At 40.1% G+C, this 26,009-nt stretch overlaps 1 protein-coding gene across 1 annotated transcript in view; it reads right to left on the reverse strand.

Annotated features, from left to right (window-relative positions):
* The window catches only part of PLCE1 (phospholipase C epsilon 1), a 315,415-nt gene that overhangs the window by 32,903 nt on the left and 256,503 nt on the right, over positions 1-26,009 (reverse strand). Inside the window, exons 12-23 of the mRNA XM_060285871.1 lie at positions 23,623-23,745; positions 23,395-23,531; positions 20,961-21,199; positions 19,427-19,488; positions 18,890-19,055; positions 15,481-15,588; positions 14,236-14,352; positions 10,896-11,054; positions 6,945-7,074; positions 3,558-3,599; positions 2,504-2,625; positions 1,503-1,620 (exon numbers count right to left, since the gene is read on the reverse strand). Of these exons, the coding sequence (XP_060141854.1) occupies positions 1,503-1,620; positions 2,504-2,625; positions 3,558-3,599; positions 6,945-7,074; positions 10,896-11,054; positions 14,236-14,352; positions 15,481-15,588; positions 18,890-19,055; positions 19,427-19,488; positions 20,961-21,199; positions 23,395-23,531; positions 23,623-23,745 (1,523 nt within the window). The remainder of the gene's footprint in view (positions 1-1,502; positions 1,621-2,503; positions 2,626-3,557; positions 3,600-6,944; positions 7,075-10,895; positions 11,055-14,235; positions 14,353-15,480; positions 15,589-18,889; positions 19,056-19,426; positions 19,489-20,960; positions 21,200-23,394; positions 23,532-23,622; positions 23,746-26,009) is intronic.

Genomic DNA, 26,009 nt, shown 5'->3' on the forward strand with positions numbered 1-26,009 from the left:
TTGCCCTCCACCTCCTGCTGCCCCATCTGGATGAGCTCATTGACAGCACACCCTAACAAGAGAGGCAGGGTCGTGCTAGGGTTAAAAGCAGGACTTTGGAGATAGACAGGCTTCAGAATCATAGTTCTACCACTTATTAACTGAAGTGCATATTTTTGGGGGGGCAGTGGTTTATCAGCTTAAGTTCGCTTGTACTTCTAAAAATGGCCAACTGGGGAAACCTCTCCACTGAAACTTTGTCCTTGATCTTTGCAGTTTGGGTGGAGACTCACTACCCAGCTCAGGGATGGGGCACGTGACTAAGCCCTAGACAGCCAGAGCACTGCATGTCCTTGGCCACAGTGACTGGTTCAGGGATTGGCAAAGGATCCAGTGAAAACCATGAAACTGCTGCTGAAAGTTCTGGAAGAGACTCATACCGAAGCTGAATCTAGAAGTATGCAGTGTTAGCCTGCTGCAGCTGCCTTGCAACCGCAAAGGGAAAAGAGCCAACATAGTAGCAGCAGAGTGAGAAATATGGAGACAGAAAGCCCTGGACCAAGCTGTACCTGAAACTCATATATCCCTTCACTTTTCAACACATAAGCCAATAAATTTCTTCTTTGCTTAAGTAACTTCTGCCACTTTCAAACAAAAGAGTCTTAACTGATATGCTCTGAAACCTTGGGCCAATTATTTCATCTCTCTCAGACTGTTATTTAGAAATGGAGATAAATCCACCTACTCATAGAATTATTATGGAGTCATTTAAGATGATGTACATAAAATACGTAGCATAAATCCTGGTATTAAGTGCTTAATAAATTTTAGCTATTAGATGTTATGAATATTATTATTATTAACTATAATGGAGAGACATGATATGATCTGAAAAATGAACATTTTATGGTATTCTCCTCATCAGCATCAAAGCAAATAATAATAATAAATATTTATTAGATACTGTAACAATGATTTCAGCAACACAATTTAGTTATTTGGAGAGCATTCATGATGCCCAATTAAATAAATAGCATATTTTAATCTTTTGGTATCTTTAAATGCTATAAATGATACTGTCTATTCTTTTTTTTTTTTAACATCTTTATTGGGGTATAATTGCTTTACAATGGTGTGTTAGTTTCTGCTTTATAACAGAGTGAATCAGTTATATACTGTCTATTCTTTTTTTTTTTAACTTTTATTTTATATTGGAGTACTTGATTAACAACATTGTGTTAGTTTCAGGTGTACAGCAAAGTGATTCAGTTATACATACACATGTATCTATTCTTTTCCAAATTATTTTTCCATTTAAGTTGTTACATAATACTGAGCAGAGTTCCCTATGCTATACATTAGGTCCCTGCTGGTTATCCATTTTAAATACAGTGTGTAGATGTAAATCCCAAACTCCCTAACTATTCCCCCCACCCAACTCCTGGCAACCACCAGTTCATTCTCTAAGTCAGTGAGTCTGTTTCTGTTTGTAAATAAGTTCATTTGATACTGTCTATTCTTACCTGGAAACTTTACTGCTTGGCAATAGATGACAAGGTCAGAAAGCTCTGGTGCAATCTGTCTGCTTTCCTTTTTATTCTGAGGAAGATAAAATTCTTCTCCCAGTTGCATGTCATAAACCTAACAAGGGAAAAATGATATTGGTTTACAGGGAAGGTATATGCCACTCACCTTGGAATCCCTAAAGCTCTTTGTTCCTTTCTCATGTCATCACTGTGTTTCACTTGCTCTATCTTATCCATATACATGTCCTAACACCTTCCCTAGAGAAAAGCTTTCTGAGAGCAAGGGCTGAGTCTAACTCATTCTTCATCTTCCCTCAGAGCACAGTCCAGCGTCTTAAATGTGGAACATTCAATGCATAGTTGTTGAACGAACAGATAGTGGAGTACGTACCTTCTGTGGCTCAAATTTTTGGCGTATTTTATTATTTTGTTGTCCAACAATGTCACTGTAACTATGTCTATAGATTTGCTCAGAGTCTATACACTGTGAGGCACCTAAGGGTTGGGTCCGGGTATCTCATTTTTCTTTCTATTCTTGTTGTCCTTCCTCTGTTAACACTTCCCAATCAGCCCTGTTTATCTTCCTGGTCATCCCAAACACCTTTAAAACTTCTAGCAATTCCTTGAATGTACCAGCCTCCTGGTCTGAATGCCCTGTTTCTGTCTGCTTCTCAACATCATCATGCTCTGATTACACTGTGTAATCACTGTTCTTTGTACTTATCTACAAGCACTGTTTACATGTTTGTCTCCATGGCCAAATCACCTCCTGCGCTATCTCAGTGCCTGCCACACACTACATCTTCAGTAGGTATTGGCTGGACGAATCGATGACTAACCTTCTATAAATTGCAGATGGGGGTCCCATATCATCACCATGTGGACTTTGGTGTCTAAGGGAAAGTGAGCGGAGAGGTGAAGGGAAAGGATAGGGAGGGAGTGAAATCCTATCTGAAACTGACGGTCCAAATGTAATTTAACAGAAACCATTCACCCACCTTTCCTTTGTTGCAAGCAGAGTTATCTGCTTTCTTTATCCTCTTGGGGATTTCTTCATTATACTCAAACTGAAGTTTGTCATTACATGATTTATTTTCAGGTCTGTCTTCTAGAATGTTGTCTGAAAATGAGTTGGCAGGCTTCAGCAAACAAGAACTGAATGCTTCACTTAAGGGCTATGGCTACATCATTGCAAGGATATCCAGGTACTTGTGCTTGTCTGTAATGTAAGACTGAGGCACTGGCTACATGTTACCAAAATGATGGCTTGAAGTATAATTTTAAAAATTTGTTAAATGATACATTTATTTTTGATTGAATAGACTAATTTACCAGTAGTTTTGGTACCATATAGACGTAATCTAAATGAGAAAGCTCATTTTCATACAGATGGTTGGAACTGTGCAAACATTATGGAAGATACCCTGTCAAGAAGCTCTCAGCACACAAGTTTGGGAAGGATTTAGTGGTTGAAGCACTTCTAGATGGTGCAGGCGTGATTTAATCACTCTCACTTTAAAATGAAGCTATTAGCTTTTTTTACCTCTAGAAATGTCAAAACCGGAGGGAAAAAGACACTTATTTGCAATGTAGTTTTCACAATTATGCTTAATTGGAAAGTAATTTTTTCATAACTGTCTATCAATTTATTAAGGGAAAATCTTAAGGATAGGAATTAAAATATATCTAAAAATTTCCAAAGTATGACAGATAATCTTATACTTTGCTCTTGTTTTGGTATTACTATTCAAAATGATTTTAAAGGTGTTAGAGATATAACATGATTATGTTCTTTTAAAAGGAAAAACAAAAAACAAAAAAGCTCATTTCTCACCCATGATTTTACTATCTCATCAGATCACAAATGCTTAGACCAAAATATCCTTATACCAAATCAGGGCCATGCAGGCTGCCAAGAAATAAACGAGATCAATCATTTAATTACATTTTTATTCTTATGAGGGTCACAACTTCATGCTAATCAGGCCTAAGCAAATGGAAACAGAATGCCGACATTCATGCAGTTACAAGGTCAGGTTCAAGTGGCTTTACCTTCCTGACTGTTAGGAACAGGAGAAGCAGTAAGGACATCTGCTACAGAAAAACAGAATCAGAAAGGGGATAAAAGTAAGGAAAATAAAGGCAAAAAGCCAGATAAATTAAACTAAGGTATGAAGCAAAGCATGAATAACAACAGCTTAGATTACAAGGTAAATGAAATAAGAAATCTTCCATCGATGTAATATTTTGACTATTAAGGGATGTAAAGGCTAGCAATAAAAGAAGTGCAAACATTGTTAATGTTAATCACGCTGCCACATTCACATTGCGTATTTTCAGCTACTGATTGTCCTAATACTCCCCAAAATACTTTATGTCAAATGGATATAAATTGATTAATTTGTTAGAATCATGCAGTCATTAGACTTCATATATACGAAGTCATAGAATGTCTATATGAAGTTGGAAATTCAAATCTCTAGTGCGTGTTCAAAGCTAGTCAAGATAAACAGCAAGGTTGGGAAAAAATTAATTGATGTTTATTTAATAAAATTTAATTTAATAAATATTCATCAAGAACTTAGTGGCCAAAAGGCAGAGTAGCAGTTCTTGAAATACTTGAGCCTCATTTGCAACTTCCTTTAGATTTTCTGGAAGTAATTTTGTGCCTAGGAACTATCACATTTTTTCTTTTAAAGCGTTCTTTTTTTAAATTAATGTATTTTATTTTATTTATTTTTGGCTGTGTTGGGTCTTCGTTGCTGTGTGTGGGCTTTCTCTGGTTGTGGCGAGCAGGGGCTACTCTTCGTTGTGGTGCACAGGCTTTTCATTGCGGTGGCTTCTCTTGTTGCAGAGCACGGGCTCTAGGCGCGCAGGTTTCAGTAGTTGTGGCATGCAGGCTTCAGTAGTTGTGGCTCGCGGGCTCTAGAGCACAGGCTCAGTAGTTGTGGAGCACAGGCTTAAGTTGCTCTGCGGCATGTGGGGTCTTCCCAGACCAGGGCTCAAACCCATGTCCCCTGCATTGGCAGGTGGATTCTTAACCATTGCGCCAGCAGGGAAGCCCAGAACTATCACATTTTTATAGCCAAAAGAGGCTTTAGACGAATTTGCTCATTTTATATATGTGAAAACTGAGGACTAGAGTTGTCACAGAGATAAACTGGGCCACCCAGACTTTAGAGACGGGTTTCTAGCCTGAGGTGCCTGCGAGGGGCTCAGAAGGCCTGTGAAAACTCTTACAATTTTATGTAGAAATTTGAGACCATGTTTATTTCTCTGAGGGGACTGGTCACAGCTTCTATCTCATCCTCAAAGGGATCCATCATTACAAGAAGCTTAGAAACGTTTGGGGTCCTGCTAAGAAGCTGGGAATGGTCCTACCCTTAGCAAGCAGGTTTCTGTTTTCTTCTCATCTCAGCCAGAGAAAGTAGGGAAGGAGGCAGGGATGAGCTCGGCACCACAAACCATGACCGAAAGTGCAAGACTGTCTGGCATTTAACAGTAGCATCAGGAAGCCTTAATAGGGTAAGCTTAAATAAGTCCCGGCATAATCAACTACAAGGCCTATTTGGGAATCCGCCAGTCAAAGGACTCTTTTAATGAAATGGGAAATTATCATGTGGTGGTATTGGAATTAACTGTCATAGATCATAGATGTTAGTGTTAGAAGGGAGAACATCTGACAACCTGTAACAAAATCTTCCCATTATGCCTCTGAGGGGCCTAAAGTCTAGAGTGGTGAAAAGACATTGACCCAAGGTCTCACGGTCTATTGGAGCAGAACCTGAGGGTGCTTTCCATGTATACCCCACCCCAGCACATGTGGGTTTTTAAAAAGCGTGCAACTGTCCTAGAGATTCAGTGGGGTAGGGTTTAAATTTTACCCTCCTAACTGAAAATAAATCAGAAAGCTCCTTCCCCCACCTTCCCTATGCATTTTGTTATCTGCATATCAAAACTTCCTATACTACTATTACTAATAACTAAGAAAAGTCTTTTCTTTCTTGTTTTCAAAAGTACAGAAAAAAACACAGAAGTATTTTATGATAGAGAGTGAATTTATCTTCCAGAGCACTAACTTCTCACAGGGGCAGATAACATCTGGATTTGGTTGATTTCTCAAATGTGGTTTTCATTTCTTATCAAATAAATTTGTTCTATGAAACAACATTACCATGACTGTGGTAGAGATCCACGGGGAGGAATAAGTCAATATAAAAAGATTCATACTACCACGACTTCTGAGGAATAGGATACAAGAAATGACCTTGACTCTTTCCCATTTTCTCCCACTTTCGTCCTCCCCATTAGAGAATATGCCCTCGTGTTATCTGATGGGACTTCAGGTCGGGTACATTGGCTTTTAGTTGATTATATGAAGCAATCAACAATTACTAAGGACAAATATTACATGGACAGAGACTAGTATTGTATTTGGGGGCAGAAAGAGGTTGGACTGTAGCTGCTGGCTATGATGGAGGCTCACAAAACCAAACACGACCAGGAGACAATCGTGCTGCGTGAGAAGCAGATATTTGAAGGAGTGTAGCTTGATTCTCTTAATGCAAGTGGTAAACGGTTGCTGGTCTGGGCATATCTGCATATTAACAAGACAACATCCTACAGAGAAGTAATATAGTCTACATTTATAACGTTTAAATAAACAGGAACTTTGGTCTCTTTTCATTACTGAATATTTGTCTTTCAGAAGTTGCCAAAATTAAACAGTCTACCATCAGCAGTGGTACCTGAGAAAACATTTTGCAATCTCTAGCAAATGACACTAATTTAGTGCAAATGAAACACAACTGAAACCTAATTATCTCCTAAGAAGAATCCTTCACCTTTAATAGGTAAGTAACATCATTCATGTGACTTTTTTGTATTGCACCATTAGCCATCACCCATATCTTTTCGGTGGGGTCAGAAGGAAATGTCTGGTTGGCTTAGTAATGTGAGAACAAGGGAAGGGGGGCGGGGAGTGAAGGGGAGCAGCAGAGAGCACAGGAACGCGATGCTGCCCCCTGCAGGTGGTGCAGGGGAGAGAAAAGAGTCAGCCCTCGTCTACAATTCCTGCCAAGAGCATCCGCTACACCAGATGCTGAAAGGGTGGGAACGGGGTCTCTTTGCAGTAATTCCACCTCTTCCTCTAGAAACTAATTTAGGAACAACCCCTGGATTGCTTCCCACACCCTCCTATTCTTTCCTTGAGTGGTGTCTGTAGTGGCTGACAGAATCCCTTTCCTTGCTTGGTCCTTCTTACTAAGCAGCAGGGTTCCAGAAACTCTTAGATAATATTACAACAATCGGTATTGTTGGTCTATGGAGCAATAGACTTATTGCTAAGTCTATTGCTAAGAAAAAAAAGACACCCAAAAAACCCAGTAGAAAAATCTTCCAGGCACTTCCCTGCGTATAGCATAGGGTTGGCTTTCTTACCGTCAGAGAGGGATTCATAGTCATAATCATATTCGTCCTCTTCATCTTCCTCTTCTTCGTTATTAGCAGGTGGAGGGTTGGCACTGCCACCATTATAAGCCTGAGCTTGCATGGATGCTAGCTGATGAGCCTGTAACATATCAACAATTAAAGACTGCAGATGCCCAGCTACTAAACTTTCATTTATAGCTTACCAAATGACCACCTAAGGCTTACCACAGTCATAAAAAGTGGCTTAACCTAATTTTGGTTATTTGAGAAAAGCCCCAAAACTCTACAGTCACTTAAAGCACAACGTCAATGCTTAAGTGAATGTTAACGTCCCTACAGGAGGAAGCCAGGAGCTTTTAGGAAACAATCACAAGGAATCCGTGTGTGGTGCCCAGCCATCCAGGTTTCCTAGGACAACCCCACCAGGAGAAACCTGGGTGCTTCAGAGAACCACCATCAATCCCAAATGATGAAGAAGCAAATCAGCCCATCCATTTTGGAAAAGTAAATCTCTGCTAAGAAACCGGGTTTTTTCCCCCTTCTTAAAATAGTATCAAAGGCCTTTGACCTTGAGAAAAATGTTAGAATCCCTATGGATGAGACTAAAAGAATAGTTGGTTTAAATAAAGTTTTTTCAACAGATCTTTATTTGAACCGTCAGTCAGATTAACAAAATAGGCCTAGAGATTTCTGGAAAATTGATGTGTGCTGTTGGGGAGGTCATGTGCTTCTACATTTGACTACAATTACTGTGAAGGAATATCACAGAACACAAGAATAAATATAAATCTGGGAGCCTAGCATAAGGAAATAGTCCAAAATATAGGCAAAGTTACTTGCGTGAATTAAAAACAGGAAGCAACCTAAAAGTCCAACAATAGAGGAATGACGTCAGTAAACTATGGTGTATCTGCTTGAGAGACTAAGACTTGACAAATAATTGTGATATGTATTTATTGAACAAAGGATACAGAATTTTGTGTGTGTGTATAGATATAAATAATATTTAGACATGTAAGCATATACATGTATACATGTATCTATGCATATATATATAATTCTACATCCTTTGTTCAATAACTATCTTTCTGTCTACATATAATGATTATAATTATATAAAATGATGTGCATAAAAGGCTAGCTATTAAATGTTAATACGGTAGGGATTCTTGACCTGTTTTTATGGCACAGGCCCCTTAGGCAGTCTGGTGAGGTAAGGTCCCTTCTCAGAATGATATTTTAAATGCATAGAACAAAATACATAAGATTACAAAGGAAAAAAAGAATGTTGATACAGTTATTAAATCTTAAAAAAATTTGTGCTATAGGAATATATGTTTATTTATTAACATAGTAAAAATATATAATGGTAGGTCAAGTAACGTTTCTGAAATAATGATGAGCATAAATAATTCTTGGAGATATTAGCAACAACTGTGATATAATATGAAACATCTGTGATTTCTACTGGTGACAGAGACATATATGCTGCCAACTTTACTGTGGTTTGTTCCCTACATTTATAATCAGAGGAAAGGCTAACTTTCAGCTAGAGGTTAGTGAAAATGAAGATGTAATTTTTTTTCGGGAATTCCCTATTGGTCCAGTGGTTAGGACTCTGTGCTTCCACTGCAGGGAGCACGGGTTCAATCCCTGGTTGGGGAACTAAGATCCTGTAAGCTGCATGGCGCAGCCAAAAAAAAATTTAATTTTTTTCATCTAATTTCATGGACCCCCTGAATTCTATCTGTGGATATTACTAAGGTTAAGAATCCTTGTGATAAAAGTTGTGTTTGGCTTTGGAATTATGTGTTTTAAAATAATTCTTCTTTAAGCTTTCCGAAATGTGGTTATATTACCTTTATAATAAAAATATATACATAAGGAAGATACAATGTAGGCTATGTTGATATCGAGATAAATCTTTTACATGCAGTCTACTCCAGATAACTGGGCATTGTCCAGGCTCAACGTTTTTATGGAACACTAGCTCCATGCGTGTTAATAGCTGTTATGTAAAAAAATGAGGATAAGAATTATTTTTAAATAAACAGATTACCAAGTCTTCCTTATGGAAATCCTGATGTAGTTGGGCAGATTTGGGACCTAAGAATCTGTGTCTTTGAAAATGCCCCAGTGATTGTTATCAACGTATCCTACTTCTGTGTTGTCTTTGACAAGGTGTTCCCTGAAGACCTGAATCAGAATCCTGGCTCTGCCACTATGAACTGGGTGGCTGGGAGAAAGTCCCATAAATGCCTAGATCTCAATTTCTATTCTATAAAGAAAGAGGTTGAAGCAGATTCTGCAGAAGTCTGGGCTTCAGAGAAGAGAGCACCAGACAAGAGTGATAATCACCTAAACTTGAGGGAGGTCCTGCAATAAGGGCCACAGGGCTCTCCACTTGGCCGTCCGGCTCAAGGGCAACTTGGGTGAAGGCACAATTTGGAAAACTGCTAATAAATAATTGGATGACAGATGTCAAAATCCACAAAGAACCTTGTATGCTATAATAACAAACCAAAACCAAGAAGAGCAAGTTTAACAGAGATAAATGTGAGACTCCTGCTACACAAAAATTTAAAATTAATTGTAAACCTGGAAAAATGGGGAGACTAGGCATAAGTTTAGTCCTGTGAAAATAACTGAACTCTTTGCTCTCCACAGACTCAACATGAGCCTGGTAGGCGTTAAAGAATTTAAAAAGCGAGAACAGTTCTAGGTTGTGTTAACTGAGGTATAAAGTTCAAATTAAGAGAGGTGATGGTTTCACGGTCCTTGTGCTGTCAGACCCTGAGCATTGACTTCTGGAAATCACGTCTTAAGATTCACAAATCTAAGCATATCCACAGATGGAAGAATATCCAAACATTCTTAATGGAAGTGAAGATTAGACGATTGTTCCAAACAGACTAGTCAACTAGGTCAAACTGGACTTTCGACTCAATCTGACTTGAAATTTAAAAAAAACATTTTATTGGAGTATAGTTGATTTAAAATATTGTGTTGGTTTCTGCTGTACAGCTCGACTTGACATTTTTTAATCAATGACTTAGGACAAAGATTCCAAATCTGTTGGGCTCGTAGAATCCATCTGTTCTCTGGGAACCACTTAAAGCAGAGCTGGAGTAGGGCCTGGAGGCTTGGAGGTGATGCTCAGAGAGAAATTAAAAGCTCTAGGCCGTGACCTAGTTTTACTTTGGACTGTCCACGCTGCCGGGGCTGCACCATTCTAGTCCTGCGGGGGGCTGAGGTTCATGCAGCAACTCTCGGTTGCTGTAATTTTCAAAAGTGGTGTTTCAGGGCCAACAGTGCTCTCCTAAATAGGACAAATAGTTTTGGCAGCTGTCAGTCTGTGGGATGAGTAAGTTCAACCTGGCATATGGACTCAGTGGTCCTGGACCTGAACTTTTTCACAGATCCTTGGGCTGGGCCCTCCTATATAGGCAAGTCTGTGGTGCTCGGGGACTAGATCTCCATGGGTGAGGCAGGTACAGAAGTGCCTTGGGGTCCATATGCCACAGTGATACACTGTGCCAACTTCCATGCTGGGAGCACAGGGCTGCTGCTATTGGGGTTCTACTACTGACCTCAGGAGTCATAACCCCATGTCCAAGTGCTCTCCCGACAGGGGAGTCTTCTTAAAGCGGACTATAGCGACCACTGTGGGATTGACAGCGGTGAAGCCCAGGCCCAGAGACAAGAGTCACTTATTATCCTGCTCAGAATAAATTAAATAATGAGGTACATTCTACATCAATTTTTCAAAACAAAAGCTTATGTAAGTGGGAAGAGTATTTATCAGTCTATTCGGTGGAAAGCCAAAAATCAAATGTATCATTCAGGGAAACTGAATCTTCAAAAACTGGTTACCCATCAGTCATCTGAAAGGTTAGAATGACATGAATTTCTTTGTTCTGGGCACACAGCATACTCATAACTTCTTTAATAAGACAGTACCTTTTGCTTTAATATATCCACCGGTGTCTGATGGGCTTTTAACTTCTTATTTTTGAGAAGTACTTTCCTCCTGAGTTGGTCAGGTGAGGGAAGCATTGGATCATCTGAGAAATCACTCTCAAATAAGAATTTAGCCACCAGTTTTTCTCCAAACACAGTCTAAAAACAATAAAGGAAAACAAGTAATCAATGCCCTTTATCTATACCTGAATCATCAGCTAGATATTTCAGCCCAGTTGAATTGTCCTAAAAATCCCAGGAAGAGAAACTAGGAAAGATGTTGTATCCGTGTGTCCCCCGCCCCCCAGCCCTGAATAGTTTCTTACTGGAAAGAAGGGAAGTGGTTAGAAGGCCAGGAGGAGGGGTCTAGGCCCCTCTCCAGGGGGGCCCAGCTCTAACTATTTAGAAAAATACTCTGGGGTCTGATGTACTAAAGAAGAAAAAGAGATTCAGTTAGAGGCTGTGATTTGTAGAATATGGTCTGTTCCAGACATGGGTAAGAAGTCACAAGGATACAAACCTTGAAGTAGGTAGGAAGTGGGGACAAAAATGAAAAATAATAGGGAGAATTTGTCACCACTGAGTATAAGGAACCACAGACAGCATTCTCATAAAGCTTTTCTGAGCACTGGTCTTCAAAGGGAAATGTGTATCCCCCAAGGAGCGGGGTGGTGGGGGAAGGCACAGGACGACCCATTTGGGGTGAGGGTAGAAAACATGTCAGTTTCCATTTCTGGTTATTTTTTAATGAAAAAAAGAACAAAATGGAAGCTTATTAGTGCTTAACGTACAGACTGAAAATGGCGCCCTCAGTCTGTATGTCAGGCACTGTTCGTGAAGGTCCCTGAGGGACGAGGAGGGAATCTCTTGACGCAGAGGGAGCAAAGGTGAGTCCCTCACATCTTTGTTTGCTAACAGCTTATTGAGATGATGACAGTTTGGGTGCTTTGGTGACGGCATGTGGTTAATTTCACAAAAAGACTTCTCTTTGAAATATTTTGTAATGAGATGAAAAGTGATTATGAAAATCTTTTACAACATATAGAAGCTCACATTTTATATAAGGAGAAAGCAGTAAATTAAAGGCGTATTCTAAGTTATACAATTTTCTTTAAAAAAAAAAGTATCCTAAAATTTCGGACTTTTTCTGTGTTTATAGTGGGTAGCTGTACTTTGTTACCAGACGATGATGATGATGATGATAAAATCACTGTTAATCTGTTCCTATATGATAAGGGTAACGCTTTAACACTGAGTGAGAAAGTAATTGCTTTTTAAAAAAAATTAATTTATTTTTGGCTGCATTGGGTCTTCGTTGCTGCGCGTGGGCTTTCTCTAGTCGCGGCAAGCGGGGGCTACTCTTCGATGCGGTTCGCGGGCTTCTCATTGCGGTGGCTTCTCTCGTTGCGGAGCACGGGCTCTAGACGCACGGGCTTCAGTAGTTGTGGGACGCGGGCTCAGCAGTTGTGGCTCGCGGGCTCTAGAGCACAGTCTCAGTAGTTGCGGCGCATGGGCTTAGTGCTTAGTTGCTCTGCAGCATGTGGGATCTTCCCAGACCAGGGCTCGAACCCGTGTCCCCTGCATTGGCAGGCAGATTCTTAACCACTGTGCCACCAGGGAAGCCTGAACGTATTTGCTCTTCAGATAAAATCTGTGTTCTGGAAAGAGTAAAGACAGCTGTCTAAAAATATTTCTATTGTGATGTGATTTTGTTGTAGGAAACAATGTGTGTTAACATAAAAACTCTTATGTATGCACACTCAGGCTACCTGGAAGCAGATTTTCTAATGGTTAAAAAATCCTCTAAATGAAGGATTTACTGGAGTCTGAACTCATATGTTAAAAATATAAAAGGCAACACCTTGGATTTCCCTGGTGGCGCAGTGGTTGAGAGTCCGCCTGCCGATGCAGGGGACACGGGTTCGTGCCCCGGTCTGGGAAGATCCCACATGCCGCAGAGCGGCTGGGCCCGTGAGCCATGGCCGCTAAGCCTGTGCGTCCGGAGCCTGTGCTCCGCAACGGGAGAGGCCACAACAGTGAGAAGCCCGCGTACCGCAAAAAAAAAAAAAAAAAAAGGCAACACCTTTTCAATTAGTTTATAAGAAAAGCTGATTGATACCAGGAAACATATAAATTGTCTAGCCAAATTCCAATAAGAACCTTTGCCTCATTAATGGAATTGAGAAATGAGTACCATGATTTAGCAAGTGCAGTTAATGACACCCCTTTTCCATCTGGATACCGGTATCTTTGTAAGGCATTTTTATCAGCTACTATAGCTGTTAAAGCCAAATATTGAAATAATAAACTAAACTTAAAACCAGACATTCAAGTCAGTGATCACAAAAATTTCCAAAATAATGAAGTGTATTTAATCATATTACTCCCACTAAAAATTTAGATAATAAATAAATAAGTTTATTTAAAATTTTTTTTATAATAGCAAAAGGGTTTTTGTATCATTAATAAATAATAGTATTTAAAAGTTATTCTTTACTTTATCCTTTCTATGTTACTCTCTTTTATGTTCTATTTTTGCATGTTTTAATTAATGTATAAAATATGTTAATAAGTAGGATATGTATATAATTTATGAATAAGTCAATACACACACAACAGGAATACACGGTATATTTTACTGATGGGGTATGCAATCAAAAAAGTTTAGAGACCATTATTCTAAATGATGGCAAAGAAAAGGCAACATGAAAGGCTAATTAGTTTTGTTGACGTTAGTATTTGGGGACATTTCCCTCTAGCCATGCCCCTCCCTCCCACTGAGAGCCATGTTCCCATAAACGCCTCTACCAGTGGAGGAAGGAGGAAGTATAATGGCGTATTTGCCCTTAAATCTGTCTGCATTATATTTCCCTTGTATAAGGAAGAGCCGAGTGTTAACAGCACTATTCTGGCCAGTCTAACCTCTTCGCCACCTTGGATCTCCATCTATGAAGTTGGGCCACAAGAAGATTTGACTTATTTGCCCTGAGATATTTTCAGCTTTTCCACATACTACTGACAGGTGACATCCTGGCATCCCTGATTTGTGGTACCAAAATTGTTGTAAAGTTGGTCTCTTGTTATCTCCGAAGGTTTTCTGGAAATGCTCAGGAGACCACAGAACAGTGCTTCTATCACTCCAGCTGAAAAGATGGACCACTCAAGAGAGAGCCCAAACTCCCAGGGTATCCCTATTTCTCAGGTCTGAGGGACCTTAACTGTACGTGCTTCACAGCTGAGGTCCAGCTGTGGTGTGGTCCACAGTGGCCCCAAATTAAGCTCAACAACAGTCACAAGACAAAGGCCAAGATACCATCCCGTCATTTAGCTGATACCTTACCTTGAAAATTTCTGCCATTTTTCGTTGCTGAGGCAATGAACAGTGGTTCTCAATAGATATGATGATGGGGAGGTCAGAGTTGATAAAGGCACTGCGATCGATGGCTTCAACCACTTCCTGTGAGCCAAAACAGCTCATGAGAGTTCAGATATCTGCCCAAGGTGTCAAAAGGCAAGGCATTTACAGCCACAGAAAGCGTCTAAACTGTTTATGCAGAAGACTCTGGCCAAAGTGGTTTTTATCTTTTCAAATGTATTTTCAAGTTAAGCAACAGGCTATTTTCTATAAGTACATTAAACTATTCATATTGAGTATTGTTCACATACTATGAGGAACAGCTATCAGTATCCTGAATTTAACAAATCTATATCTATATATCTATATCTATATATATATACTGAGTATAAGTAAAAGACACTGTTTTAGTTACAGCATCAAAAATGATAAGGCGTAAGATACTTTCCTGCTTTCAAGGAGTTTATAATCAAATCTACTTGGGGCAATAAGACATGTATCACATATTCACATATATTTATGCATGTATGTAAGCACAGTTATCAACTACTCCTTCCCTCAATATAGGGTACAAAAAGTTTTAAGAGGGCTGAATAGGAAAATGAGTTAAAAAGAAAATGCATTTTAGCCACCATCTTCACGTACAAGACAGAAATTAAGAAAATTCCTTCCAGCCCAGCCACGGTTCAGAAAAAAATGATGTTACAGCCAAAGACCCTCTGAATGAGGACAGTAATTGCACAATGAACAAATAAACTACTTAGAATTTGCAATAATAGTACAGTGAAACCAGTCTTCCCGGGTGGCCAATCTCCCTAGGTGGAATCAATTCTCATTACTTTATAATGTCATTTAATCATCTCCTGACACATGATGTTGGCCTTTGTCAGCAGGACACCGGGAGAAATGACCTTTAATTCCTACAGCAAGAGAACAGACCCTGCCTTTTATATATCATCTTATGATGTAAAAATTTCAACAATATTATTACATGATAACTAATTTAACGTAATGGTTACTAAACTTTGGTCAAATGAGAATCTAAGGAGAGTTCTAGATCAACTCCTAGGAAAATGAACATGTGTACATCCCACACAATTTGGGGAAGCCTTAAGACCCAGGATAAGAACTCCCAAACTAAGGTATAACTTGGAAGAGTCATTCATTTAAATCACGAATGAAGATAAAGACTCTTTGTGATCTGATTTAAAGAAAGTTATGAAGCATTACCTTGAAGGGGATCTTGGTTGTCAAGGTGTGTCCATGATAAATGATGGGCATCCCATCATCTCCGTCCCAGCAGTCCAACTCTACACTCCTACAGCCTTGCAGGAGGACCTGTGGGATCAATGAATGAATCCACCCCAGATGAGCAAATGGAGATAAAGTCTCAAATTAAACCCAGCACAGGCTTCCACATATCAGTGTTCACTCTCCAGGCTAAAACAGAAGGGCCTAAGATTGAAAAGAAATATTACATGTTGGCCGAAGGCCACAATTTATCGGGGTGGGGAAGGGAGAGAATAGATTAAGGTAGAAAGAGTGCTTACCAGAGCTGAATACTATTGGAAGGTAAAATTTGATAGCAAAAACATATGACAATTTTCCAATCAACTTTGGTCCCTCAAGGGACCTACACATGGTGCATCCTGAAATGAGACAGCCAGGCTATAACTCTATCTGGGCAGATGTCAGTGGAGGTGACACAGGTGCTGATGTGGAAATGAGGCCACTGATTCCTTAGTGAACTGGCCAAACATTTATATAAAACCAATCAGGATAAAATCTCCTCTATTTAGACACACATTCTGTCACCACCTAATACCTTTGCTGTGAACATATAGCATGGGAGAAGAGTAGAAGCAGGGAGTTATCAAGGATTTGCCTTGCTGTCTAATCCTAGAACAGCCTCTACAGCAGAGATGACAAATAATCCATAAAGTCCCCTCTGCACACCCATAGCAGTCATCAGTAATCAATCATAATATACTTGCCCCCTAAGCTCTGATGTGTTATCTCACAGCCTCCTCAGCAAAGAACTCCAGGAAACACTACCAGTGAATTAGATGAGATGATACCTATTTGCTTCTCTGGATCTAGAGCTGGAAGCAGAGCTCCTGATATATGTGCTTGGGTTGCATCTCTGTAACGTTTGCTTGGAGCAACTTCTTCCTCCATAGACTGTATTTGTGGACTATCTTAAAGATGACCATACTTTGAAAGGGTCAACCAAAACCAAAGGTGGATATATCTGTGAATAGGCCAACTCTCTGATTTAAGAATTCACCTAACTATTTTCATGTGACAGCAGTCCAGTACTGGGGGCTAGTGGCCATTAGACTTGCTGCAACATAACTTGGATAGTGGAATCCCCCTTATTTTAATGTTTTTATATGAGATACTTGGTAGATTCTTCCCATTGCACAGCATACAGCACCCGGTTTTCCTAGGTGACCTATCTTCCCAGGGGGAACTGATTCTTTGGCAAAGAATCCCAAGGCTATCAGTGTCTGTCAGCACTAGAGTATCTACAGGTGTGTTGCTTTGGGCTGAAAACTGTCGTGTAATATGACAGGTGGGAAGTGAGGCTCCCTCATCTCTGTAGTGAGCCTCGCTGGGAAGAATGTTCACTGACCAGCAGCAGATGAGATGGGTTTTCAGTATGAAAAGACTAAAGGTCCTTATCAATGTCTGCATGACATTAAGGCTTCCACATGTGGCTAGAATAGGAGAACCAGGGCTGCAAATTCCAGGTGAGAACAGAGCTTTTTCTCACTTCTCATCTGCCCCATACAGTAATCGTGGGAGGTAACTGGGAGAGCTGAGAGAGAGCAGAGAGTGGTAAGAAATGAAATAAAAGGGAGCTTCATACTAAGTTTAATCACATCTGTGAGTCTATTTGAGGGGCTTCTGTGCCTTATTCAAAGGCTGTGACAATCTCTACTTGAGGTGTATGTTAAGGAGTAAAAAAAAAAAACCTCCCTGATGTCAAATATATATGTATATATGCAGTAGGAATTAAAGCTAGGACAATGGTCCCTGCTTATTTTCCTGGGATAAATACACACACAGACACACAGACACACACAGACACAGACACACACACACACTTTATTCTTTTCCCCTAGAACAATGGATTTCAAACTTCTTTTAACCTTGGAATACTCGGTACAAATGGAGGGCCAATATATAAAGTACATAAAAGAGCAAATCTTCAGTGGCAGTCTGCTCTTCAGTGACTGTCTGCTCTTCTGTGTCAGCAGCTGAGGCCCCTTGACAGAACTCTTATTTTGAAAATCACTACTCTAAGGACACATCTTCATTTCATAATAAAAGCCCTTAGATTTTAGAGTTTAAAATACATACTCCAGGGCTTCCCTGGTGGCACAGTGGTTAAGAATCTGCCTGCCAATACAGGGGACACGGGTTCGAGCCCTGGTCCGGGAAGATCCCACATGCTGTGGAGCAACTAAGCCCGTGCGCCACAACTACTGAGCCTGCACTCTAGAGCCCGTGAGCCGCAGCTGCTGAGCCCACATGCCACAACTACTGACCCGCGCACCTAGAGCCCGTGCTCTTCAACAAAGAGAAGCCATCACAACGAGAAGCCTGCACACTGCAATGAAGAGTAGCCCACGCTCCACACAGCTAGAGAAAACCCAAAACGCACAGCAACGAAGACCCAATGCAGCCAAAAGTAAAATAAATAAATTAAAAATGGATTTCTATAATAAAATAAAATAAAATACATACTCCATACCAGATAAGCTTTGGGACAGAAGTTTGACCAATGCTTTGAGGAATATATAGACCTTTATCAGAATAAAGGAAGCTCAAGTCTGCTGGGTTTGTGTAAACAGTACAATTTTTACAGTTGGACCCCCCCAACACACACACACACACACACACACACACACACACACCTGGACGTAGCTAGCTCCTCCCATAATTAACTCACCTTGTGGGAGTTCAGAAAACAGGCAGCATAGACAAGGATGTTGCAGAAAATATAACAGAAGCAACAGACATATGGATCATTGAGAGCTGGATGTTTAGGTCAAAAGGATATGCTTTTTCTAGTCCAGAGACCCTTCTGAGTTTTCAAGAATATTCCCATGAATTTAAATGTGTAGGGACAGTGCCTGCAGTCTGTAAAATTTTTTTTTGTTGGTTGCCATAGGGATAGATTAATTTTCTGACAAATTGAAAACCAAAACAAATAATATTTTGGGAATAACTTTACAGACAGTTGCATTTTCTGCTATGCTTTCCCACTACAATATATTGATTTATTTAGCATTTAGTGAAGCAATTAGATAGTTTTCCCATGGGAAAATCTAATTTTAGTAGAGGTATGTCAGACTAACCAGGATCTAAAAGCTATGAGTCTCAAACAACTACTTTTTAAATTTTGCCTAGAATAAAGGTTAAGTGTAGATGGGGCGGGGGGAAGAAACAAAAAGAAGTAAAGAAAACAACTGTATGTATAGGTGGTTTTCCCACACATCATGCTTCCTCACATTTCACAATTAATAGTGTATAAGTTCTTCAAAGGAGTCTGGGGTCAGGCTTTTGTGACTTTGGGGGTTACATAAATAAGGTTTAATGAAAATCATATTCCAAGTGAAATTCTCAGTACCTGGCTGTAGAGTTCTACTGAGGACTCTCCTTTGAGTTGATGGCCTGTGAGGTAGGTATTGTGTGAAGATTCAATGTAATAGTAGGAGAGGGGCAATTGCAATTCTTTAATGTTCTCCTGCGACTCATCATTTTTCGAGGCAAAATTATCTTTATCCATCAGAAACCTAGAGGAAACAAAGTTTCTTAGAATTGCATGGGAAAAATATATACTCTTTTTTTAAAAAAATGGACTATAGTTGACTTACAATATTATATTAGTTTCAGGTATACAACATATTGATTCAGTATTTTTATATATTATACTCTATATAAGGTTATTATAAAACAATGGCTATATTCCCTGTGCTGTACATTACTTCCTTGTATCATATTTATTTTACACCTTGTAGTTTGTATCTCTTAATCCACTTCCCCTATCTTGCCCCGCTGTCAAACCCTCTCTCCACTGGTAGCCACTAGTTTGTTCTCTGCATTTGTAAGTCTGTTTGAAAAATGTATGCTCTTAAATGATGGGCCAAGATTTTTTAAAAGTTACCTTGCAAATCCTTCAAACGACATTAGGCCCTGATGACACATACTCACACTAGGCTCGAACTTCTGCAAGGGATACAAAAAGAGTGTTATTTAAAAGTAAAGGAAACTAAAGGGAAAAACCACCACATCATTTTTTAAAACTGTTCTGTTTTCATCAGGAAACATCTAAACCAAATATTTGAACTAATTTAGTTATGCAGTGGTAAGGTCTAGTTTTTTAGTCTAAAAGAAAACATTAATTATGTGTGAGTTTATTATACGAAGCATATTTATTTAAGAGAAAAAAGGAGAGTGGGAGAAAAGAATAAGACTGATTTATATGAAAACAAATGATATCGGTTTATCCAGGTGAAGATGGGGATCATAACGGCAGCTACCATAGAGTTGGTGGGAGGTGAAATGCAAGAATCCACATGGAATCCTCGGTACTTGCGCTCCATCGTATTATAGCGAGCACACAATCATGTGTTCTTAACCTTACATTTTCAGCATTGCCAGCGATCAAGTCCAGTTGCTGGCCAGCTAGTGCACTGATTCCCAATCAGCTGACAAGGCAGGCTGAAAACTTAGACTAACTCTGCTGCATGTGGCGCAGGCACAAGGAACATCTTGCGGCCCCCTAGCTCCTGCCGCCCCCTAGTGGAAGCCATCACCGCCTCTCGCCTGGGTTACTGTGACAGCTTCCTACCCGGTCTCTCTGCTTTCCTCCTTCCCTAGCACAGTTTATACTGCAGTGGGGCCAGGGTGACCTCTTAAAAACACAAATCAAATCATGTTACTGCCCTGCTCAAAAGTCTCCAGTAGCTTCCCATCTCACATGGACTCGAGTCAAATTCCTTCCCATGGCCTAAAATACCTGGATGATTCGGCCCCTGCCCACCTGTCTGAAATCATGTCAGCTATTGTCCCTCTGGCATTTGTTATTCCTCACAGACTCCAAGCTCGCTCCTGCTTGCTACTCCCTGTCTGGAATGCTCTTTCCTCAGACCTTCACATGGCTTATGCATTCAGGGCTCAGCCCAAGTGTCACCTCCCCACAGTGGCCTTTGCTTACTCCTCTCAGCCCTCCTGCATCACTCCATCCCCTTACTCTGCTCAATTTTTTCAGAACCCATTATTACCTGAAATTACTTTATATTTTTATTCATTTATTGTCTGCCACACCCACTAGAATGGAACTAGTATATTTCCAGGTCCTGGAACAGACCCAGGTCCATAGTACAAGCTAATAAACATTTGTTAAACAATCAAAGTGGCTGACAACCTAACTGCTAATTCTACTGCATGTGCTAGAACTACAAGAAGCGATCATGTACTGATTCCTTACAGCAGTCACTGAGTAAGAGAAGGCTTAGGACCTATGTTAATCATATGTTAAATATATTTGGTATTTAAAAGAAAAAAACCCAACCCTCTATTTCGGCCCTAGACTTAAAGGTGTTAGAAGGAAATATAGAAAGAGTAAATGTTTACAGAAAATAATTAGCATAGTTAGAGGCTTTACACACTTGCTTGCACACCAAATGGGTACAAACCTGGATGATGCTGAGGATGTCATCGTAAGTGTAGTGTTCTCCTTGGCAATTCACTAGGAAGTCATTGAGCTGGAGGATGCCAACTCCAAATACGCCCAGGGATGTGCTCTCCACCCCAGTGCCATTTGTCACGATACTTGCGGCAGCAATGGCATCAGATATCTGCCTCTGGTTGTCGGACAGCTGCTGTTTACTCTTAATGAATAACCCCAAATCGGAGACATTTCTGGTCAACAAATCTGAAAGAGAACCACCCACAGAACACGGACAGGCTAGCCAGCGTCTTTTATAAAGTTCATTTTGGAGATAATGGTGTTGTGGAAATATTAAGCTGGAGAAACTTCACTAATCTGTCTAAACAAGCCATCAAACTCAGTGGAGTTTGATGGAATATAGTTGAAGGAATAAAGTTCACATAGTTGAAGGAATAAACAAAAATGAATCAATGAATAAATAAAAGAAACTAAGAGAGAGCGAGGTCAAAGATTTTGAAAGCCCATAAGATTAAGTATTAGATGGAAACGAAATGTAAATTTATTTGGGGACTTCAGGCTGTATTCAGTCTTTGGTTTTTGAGACTAGCTACTTCTACATCTTTATGTTTGCAGAAATGGAAGACGTACCCTTAAGATTACAGTTTTTTCTGTACTTTAAAAGTGTAACTGTAAACATTTGTGTGCAGGTTTCTGTGTGAACACAAGTTTTCAGCTCATTTGGGTAAACGCCAAGGAGTACAACTGCTGGATCACACGATAAGAGTATGTTTAGTTTTGTAGGAAACTGACAAATTCTCTTCTGAGGTGGCTGTACCATTTTACATTTTCACCAGCAATGCCCTGATTGCTCCACATGTGCACCCATTTTGGTATGGCCAGTCATTTTCATTCTAACCACCTTGGAGGACAGTCAGTTTCTTGCAGAGCTAAACACAGACTTATCATATGATCCAGCCACTGCATTCCTAGGTGTCTACCCAAGTGAGCTGAAAACTTACCTCCACAAAAACCCTGTACACCAAATATTTATAGCAGCTTTATACATAACTGCTAAAACTTGGAAGCAACCAAGATGTCTTTCAACAGGACAAATATCCATACAACAAAATATTATTCAGCAAAAAAAGAAATGACCGATCAAACTATGAAAAGACATCGAGAAACCTTAAATGCATATTGCTCAGTGAAAGGAGCTAGTGTGAAAAGGCTACATGCTATATGATCCCAACTATATGACACTCTGGGAAAGTCAAAACTATGGAGACATGGGCTTCCCTGGTGGCGCAGTGGTTGAGAGTCCGCCTGCCGATGCAGGGGACACGGGTTCGTGTCCCGGTCCGGGAAGATCCCACATGCCGCGGAACGGCTGGGCCCGTGAGCCATGGCTGCTGAGCCTGCGCGTCCGGAGCCTGTGCTCCACAACGGGAGAGGCCACAACAGTGAGAGGCCCACATACCGCAATAAAAAAACAAAACAAAAAACCCTAGAATGTACAATACAGTGAACACAAATGTAAATTATGGACTTCAGTTAATATATTAATATTGGCTCAACTGTAACAAATATACCACACTAATACAAGATATTACTAAGGGAGGGAACTGTATGTGTGTGGGGGAGGGTATATGGGAACTCTCTGTACTTTCCCCTCATTTTTCTGTTAACCTAAAACTGTTCTAAAAAATAAAGTCTATTAATTTTATAAAAAGTGTCACTACTGGGCTAGTCCATAGTTATGCACATTTATGACTAAAGTTGAAAAAGGTCAATATTTTTAGCATAAGGACAGTATGTTTTAAAATAATTAAAAAGCAAATGCATGAAAGAGGACTTTTTTTTTTGTTTTTGCTTTTTAGTGTTTATAGTTTCCAGCAAGAACAGAAGAGAAAAATAATAGGCTTAAAATGCACGGGTGGTTATGGTAATGATGGTGGTGGTGAGTGGGATCGAGGAACTAGACATTCTGGTTTACATATTAGGAAAAATGTCCTGGATGTTCATACAGAAGTGCTCTGCTGAGGTCACGAAAAACTCTCCTGTCAAAGCGCAGACAACTTCCACCCTGGGGTTGAGTACCCACCCACCTGGAGGCACAGAAGAGACTGGTGGTTCCCAACTGGGATATGCCACATACCTTGTGGACTTTTGGAAGTCAGTGGGAAAGGTTTTTAGTTGTCAGAATGACTGGGAGGCTCTATTGGTGAAATATTCTGGAATCCATGGACAGACCCACACAGTGATGAATTTCCTTGTCCAAAATGCTAATGATACCCTATCCCCTGACACCTCCATTAGAAAGATAATTCTCTAAGCATTTCACAATGCTCCAGGTAGCAGCATGTCATGTGGGACAGGCTAAGGGCTTGTGTGACTGGATCTCTAAATTTCATTTTTAGGTAGAAAGGTCTCAAAGGGAAATATTAAATTCTCGCACAAACCTAGGTCAGGCTGAAGACCACTGGTGTTTTCGTCAATGGTCAGGTTGGTGTAGAGGGGGGCCGCTGTGGAGCCGGCTCGGTCGCAGGGTACGGCATAGATGTCAAAGAGATCCTTCAGGTCCTTGCGGCTCCTCACACTGGGTGCGGGATGGAGAACATCTCACCTTTGGCATTGTTATAACAACGTAAGGGTCAGACAAGAAAGGCTAAGAAGAAATCCAGCCATACCTGAATGATTTGAACAGCTCAACAAACTCCACAAAACTCATGCTGCTGTCTGAAACCATGAAGCTCTGAAAGCCCTTCATTCCTCCTTTGATCCGCCCATGCCAGCTGCTGCTGCTCCAAGCACTGCAACAAAGACACGGCCTTAATGGGCAGAACTGGGACCAGTTTTGTCATTCTGCCCCAAGAGACATTCTCTGATTAGCAACATGAACAAAAATATGGACTGCAAGTCATTGAAGGTTTAGGCTCTTTTCTTTTCTTTCTAAGCATTGCTTTAATTACGTACATCTTTTCATTTCTCTCAAAATGAATCCACATTGCATCGGAAGAAGTAAAACTGTATACACTGAAACCACTTCATGTTTATAGCTTATTCAATAAGGGCACAAAGTTGAGGTTAATATCCTTCTACTAATCATAACAGTTCTTTGCAATCTCAGGTCAATGGGAGAAAAAAAACACATAAATTCAGTGGTTTTGAAGAAAAGTCATTTTAAAAAAGAGCTCCAAATGACTCAGTCATGACTTAGGGAAGATTACGCATGTTCTTTCCCATATTCTAAAATATAGAAACACATTTAAGAAGAAAATCTTGAATGTATCAAGGTCTTCTCTTTTTCCTTTCTTAACCAGTTCTTAGATGAAAACAAGGACGGGCTTTTAATGTTAATGGAAAATGTGAGTCACAAAAATATTAAGGATGGAAAGAAGCCAACTCTGCCTAGAATTATATTTGCACCTACCAAGGTTGGATGTATTTAATATAAAAATATCAGTCAACTGGGTTAAAAATTCAGTCTAGCTGTTTCACAATATTTTTTTTATTTTCTACACTGGTTCCCTGAGAGGAGAGTATGAGAAATGTTTTGACTGGTTTTTGGTCAAATCAATGACTAGGATCTTTTTTTTTTTTTTTTTTTCATTTTTGCTTTTGTCTCTTATTTTTTACTTTCGAAATATTTCAAATATGTAAGAAAGTAGAGCGAATACTGTAATGAATAGCTAGTTTGTCCTCAATCCTGCCAATAGTGTTTATTCATGAAAAATTATTTTGTGTTGACATCAGAAGGTCACCTCCATTAATGGAAGAGTAATACAAATGGATAGATTTATCGTACTTTGTAGGCTTGGGTTATTGATCGCCAATGTGGTATGGGAAGCAGAGGGTGGAGGTTCAGGAAGAGGAAAAAGATCCGATAACAAAATGGCTTATCATTTGCATTTAAACAAGTACATTCCCTGCCTTCCTTCCTTCTGGTTCCTGGTTCGGCCTCTGTCTGTAGGCACCCATCTCCCTCTGACTTTAGGAAACTCTATCAGTCCACTTGTTCCCTTCCTAGGGCTCCGTCTTGCTCTCTCCTTGAAAAGCATTCAGGCTGACTTTTCTTCTCTTGTTTCGTCTTCTCTTTCTGGTTTAGAATACTTGGTGGGCACTGCCCCCTGTCATTCTATGGCAGGGTCCTCTGATCTTGCATCTGGCGTGGTAGTTTCTCTAGTTTTACCTCTTTGAAAAGATTTTCCTCCTTTACTTTGTCCTCCCTTTTCCTGCTTATGAGTGATTGAAATAAAGAGAAAGACCACTTAATCCAAGTTCTCTGGCTATTTTATTTACCCGGAATACTGTATAGGCTGAAATAAAATGTAAAGAATTCTGATTCTTTGTAGCTTTAATTTTGTTACAAACCTACAAACCGGGCTTCCCTGGTGGCTCAGTGGTTAAGAATCCACCTGCCAATGCAGGGGACACGGGTTCGAGCCCTGGTCCGGGAAGATCCCACATGCCACGGAGCAACTAAGCCCGTGCACCACAACTATGGAGCCTGCGCTCTAGAGCCCGCGAGCCACAACTACTGAAGCCCACGGGCCTAGAGACTGTGCTCTGCAACAAGAGAAGCCACCGCAATGGGAAGCCCGCGCACTGCAACAAAGATTAGCCCCTGCTCGCCGCAACTAGAGAAAGCCCGAGCACAGCAACGAAGACCCGAGGCAGGCAAAAATAATAAATAAAATAAATAAATTTAAAAAAAAAAACCAAAACTCCTACAAACCTCGCATGAGTGGTATAAAGAAATCGCATGTACCTGTAACCCAGTTTCATCAAGTGTAGAAATTATGTTCATTATCATATTGTGAAAGGATGCTTCCCTTTAAAAGATGAGTCACTGTAGGGTTCTCTTCTGTAGCAAGCTTCCCAGAAAGAGAGGAAGGGGGAAGGAGGGGTGTGTGTGTGTGTGTGTGTGTGTGTGTGTAAAATTAACGTTTCTAAAGCCAATATCTGTACAGACTCACTTCCTTCGCCCATTCCTCTGTTTGACGAAGTAAAGAATGTCTGTCTTATCATAGTTCTGTCTGGAATCTTTGCATTTCTTAAACTTTAGTATGGGGCT

This window comes from Globicephala melas, chromosome 16 (assembly GCF_963455315.2).
Source record: "Globicephala melas chromosome 16, mGloMel1.2, whole genome shotgun sequence".
NCBI classification, from domain to species: Eukaryota; Metazoa; Chordata; class Mammalia; order Artiodactyla; family Delphinidae; genus Globicephala; species Globicephala melas.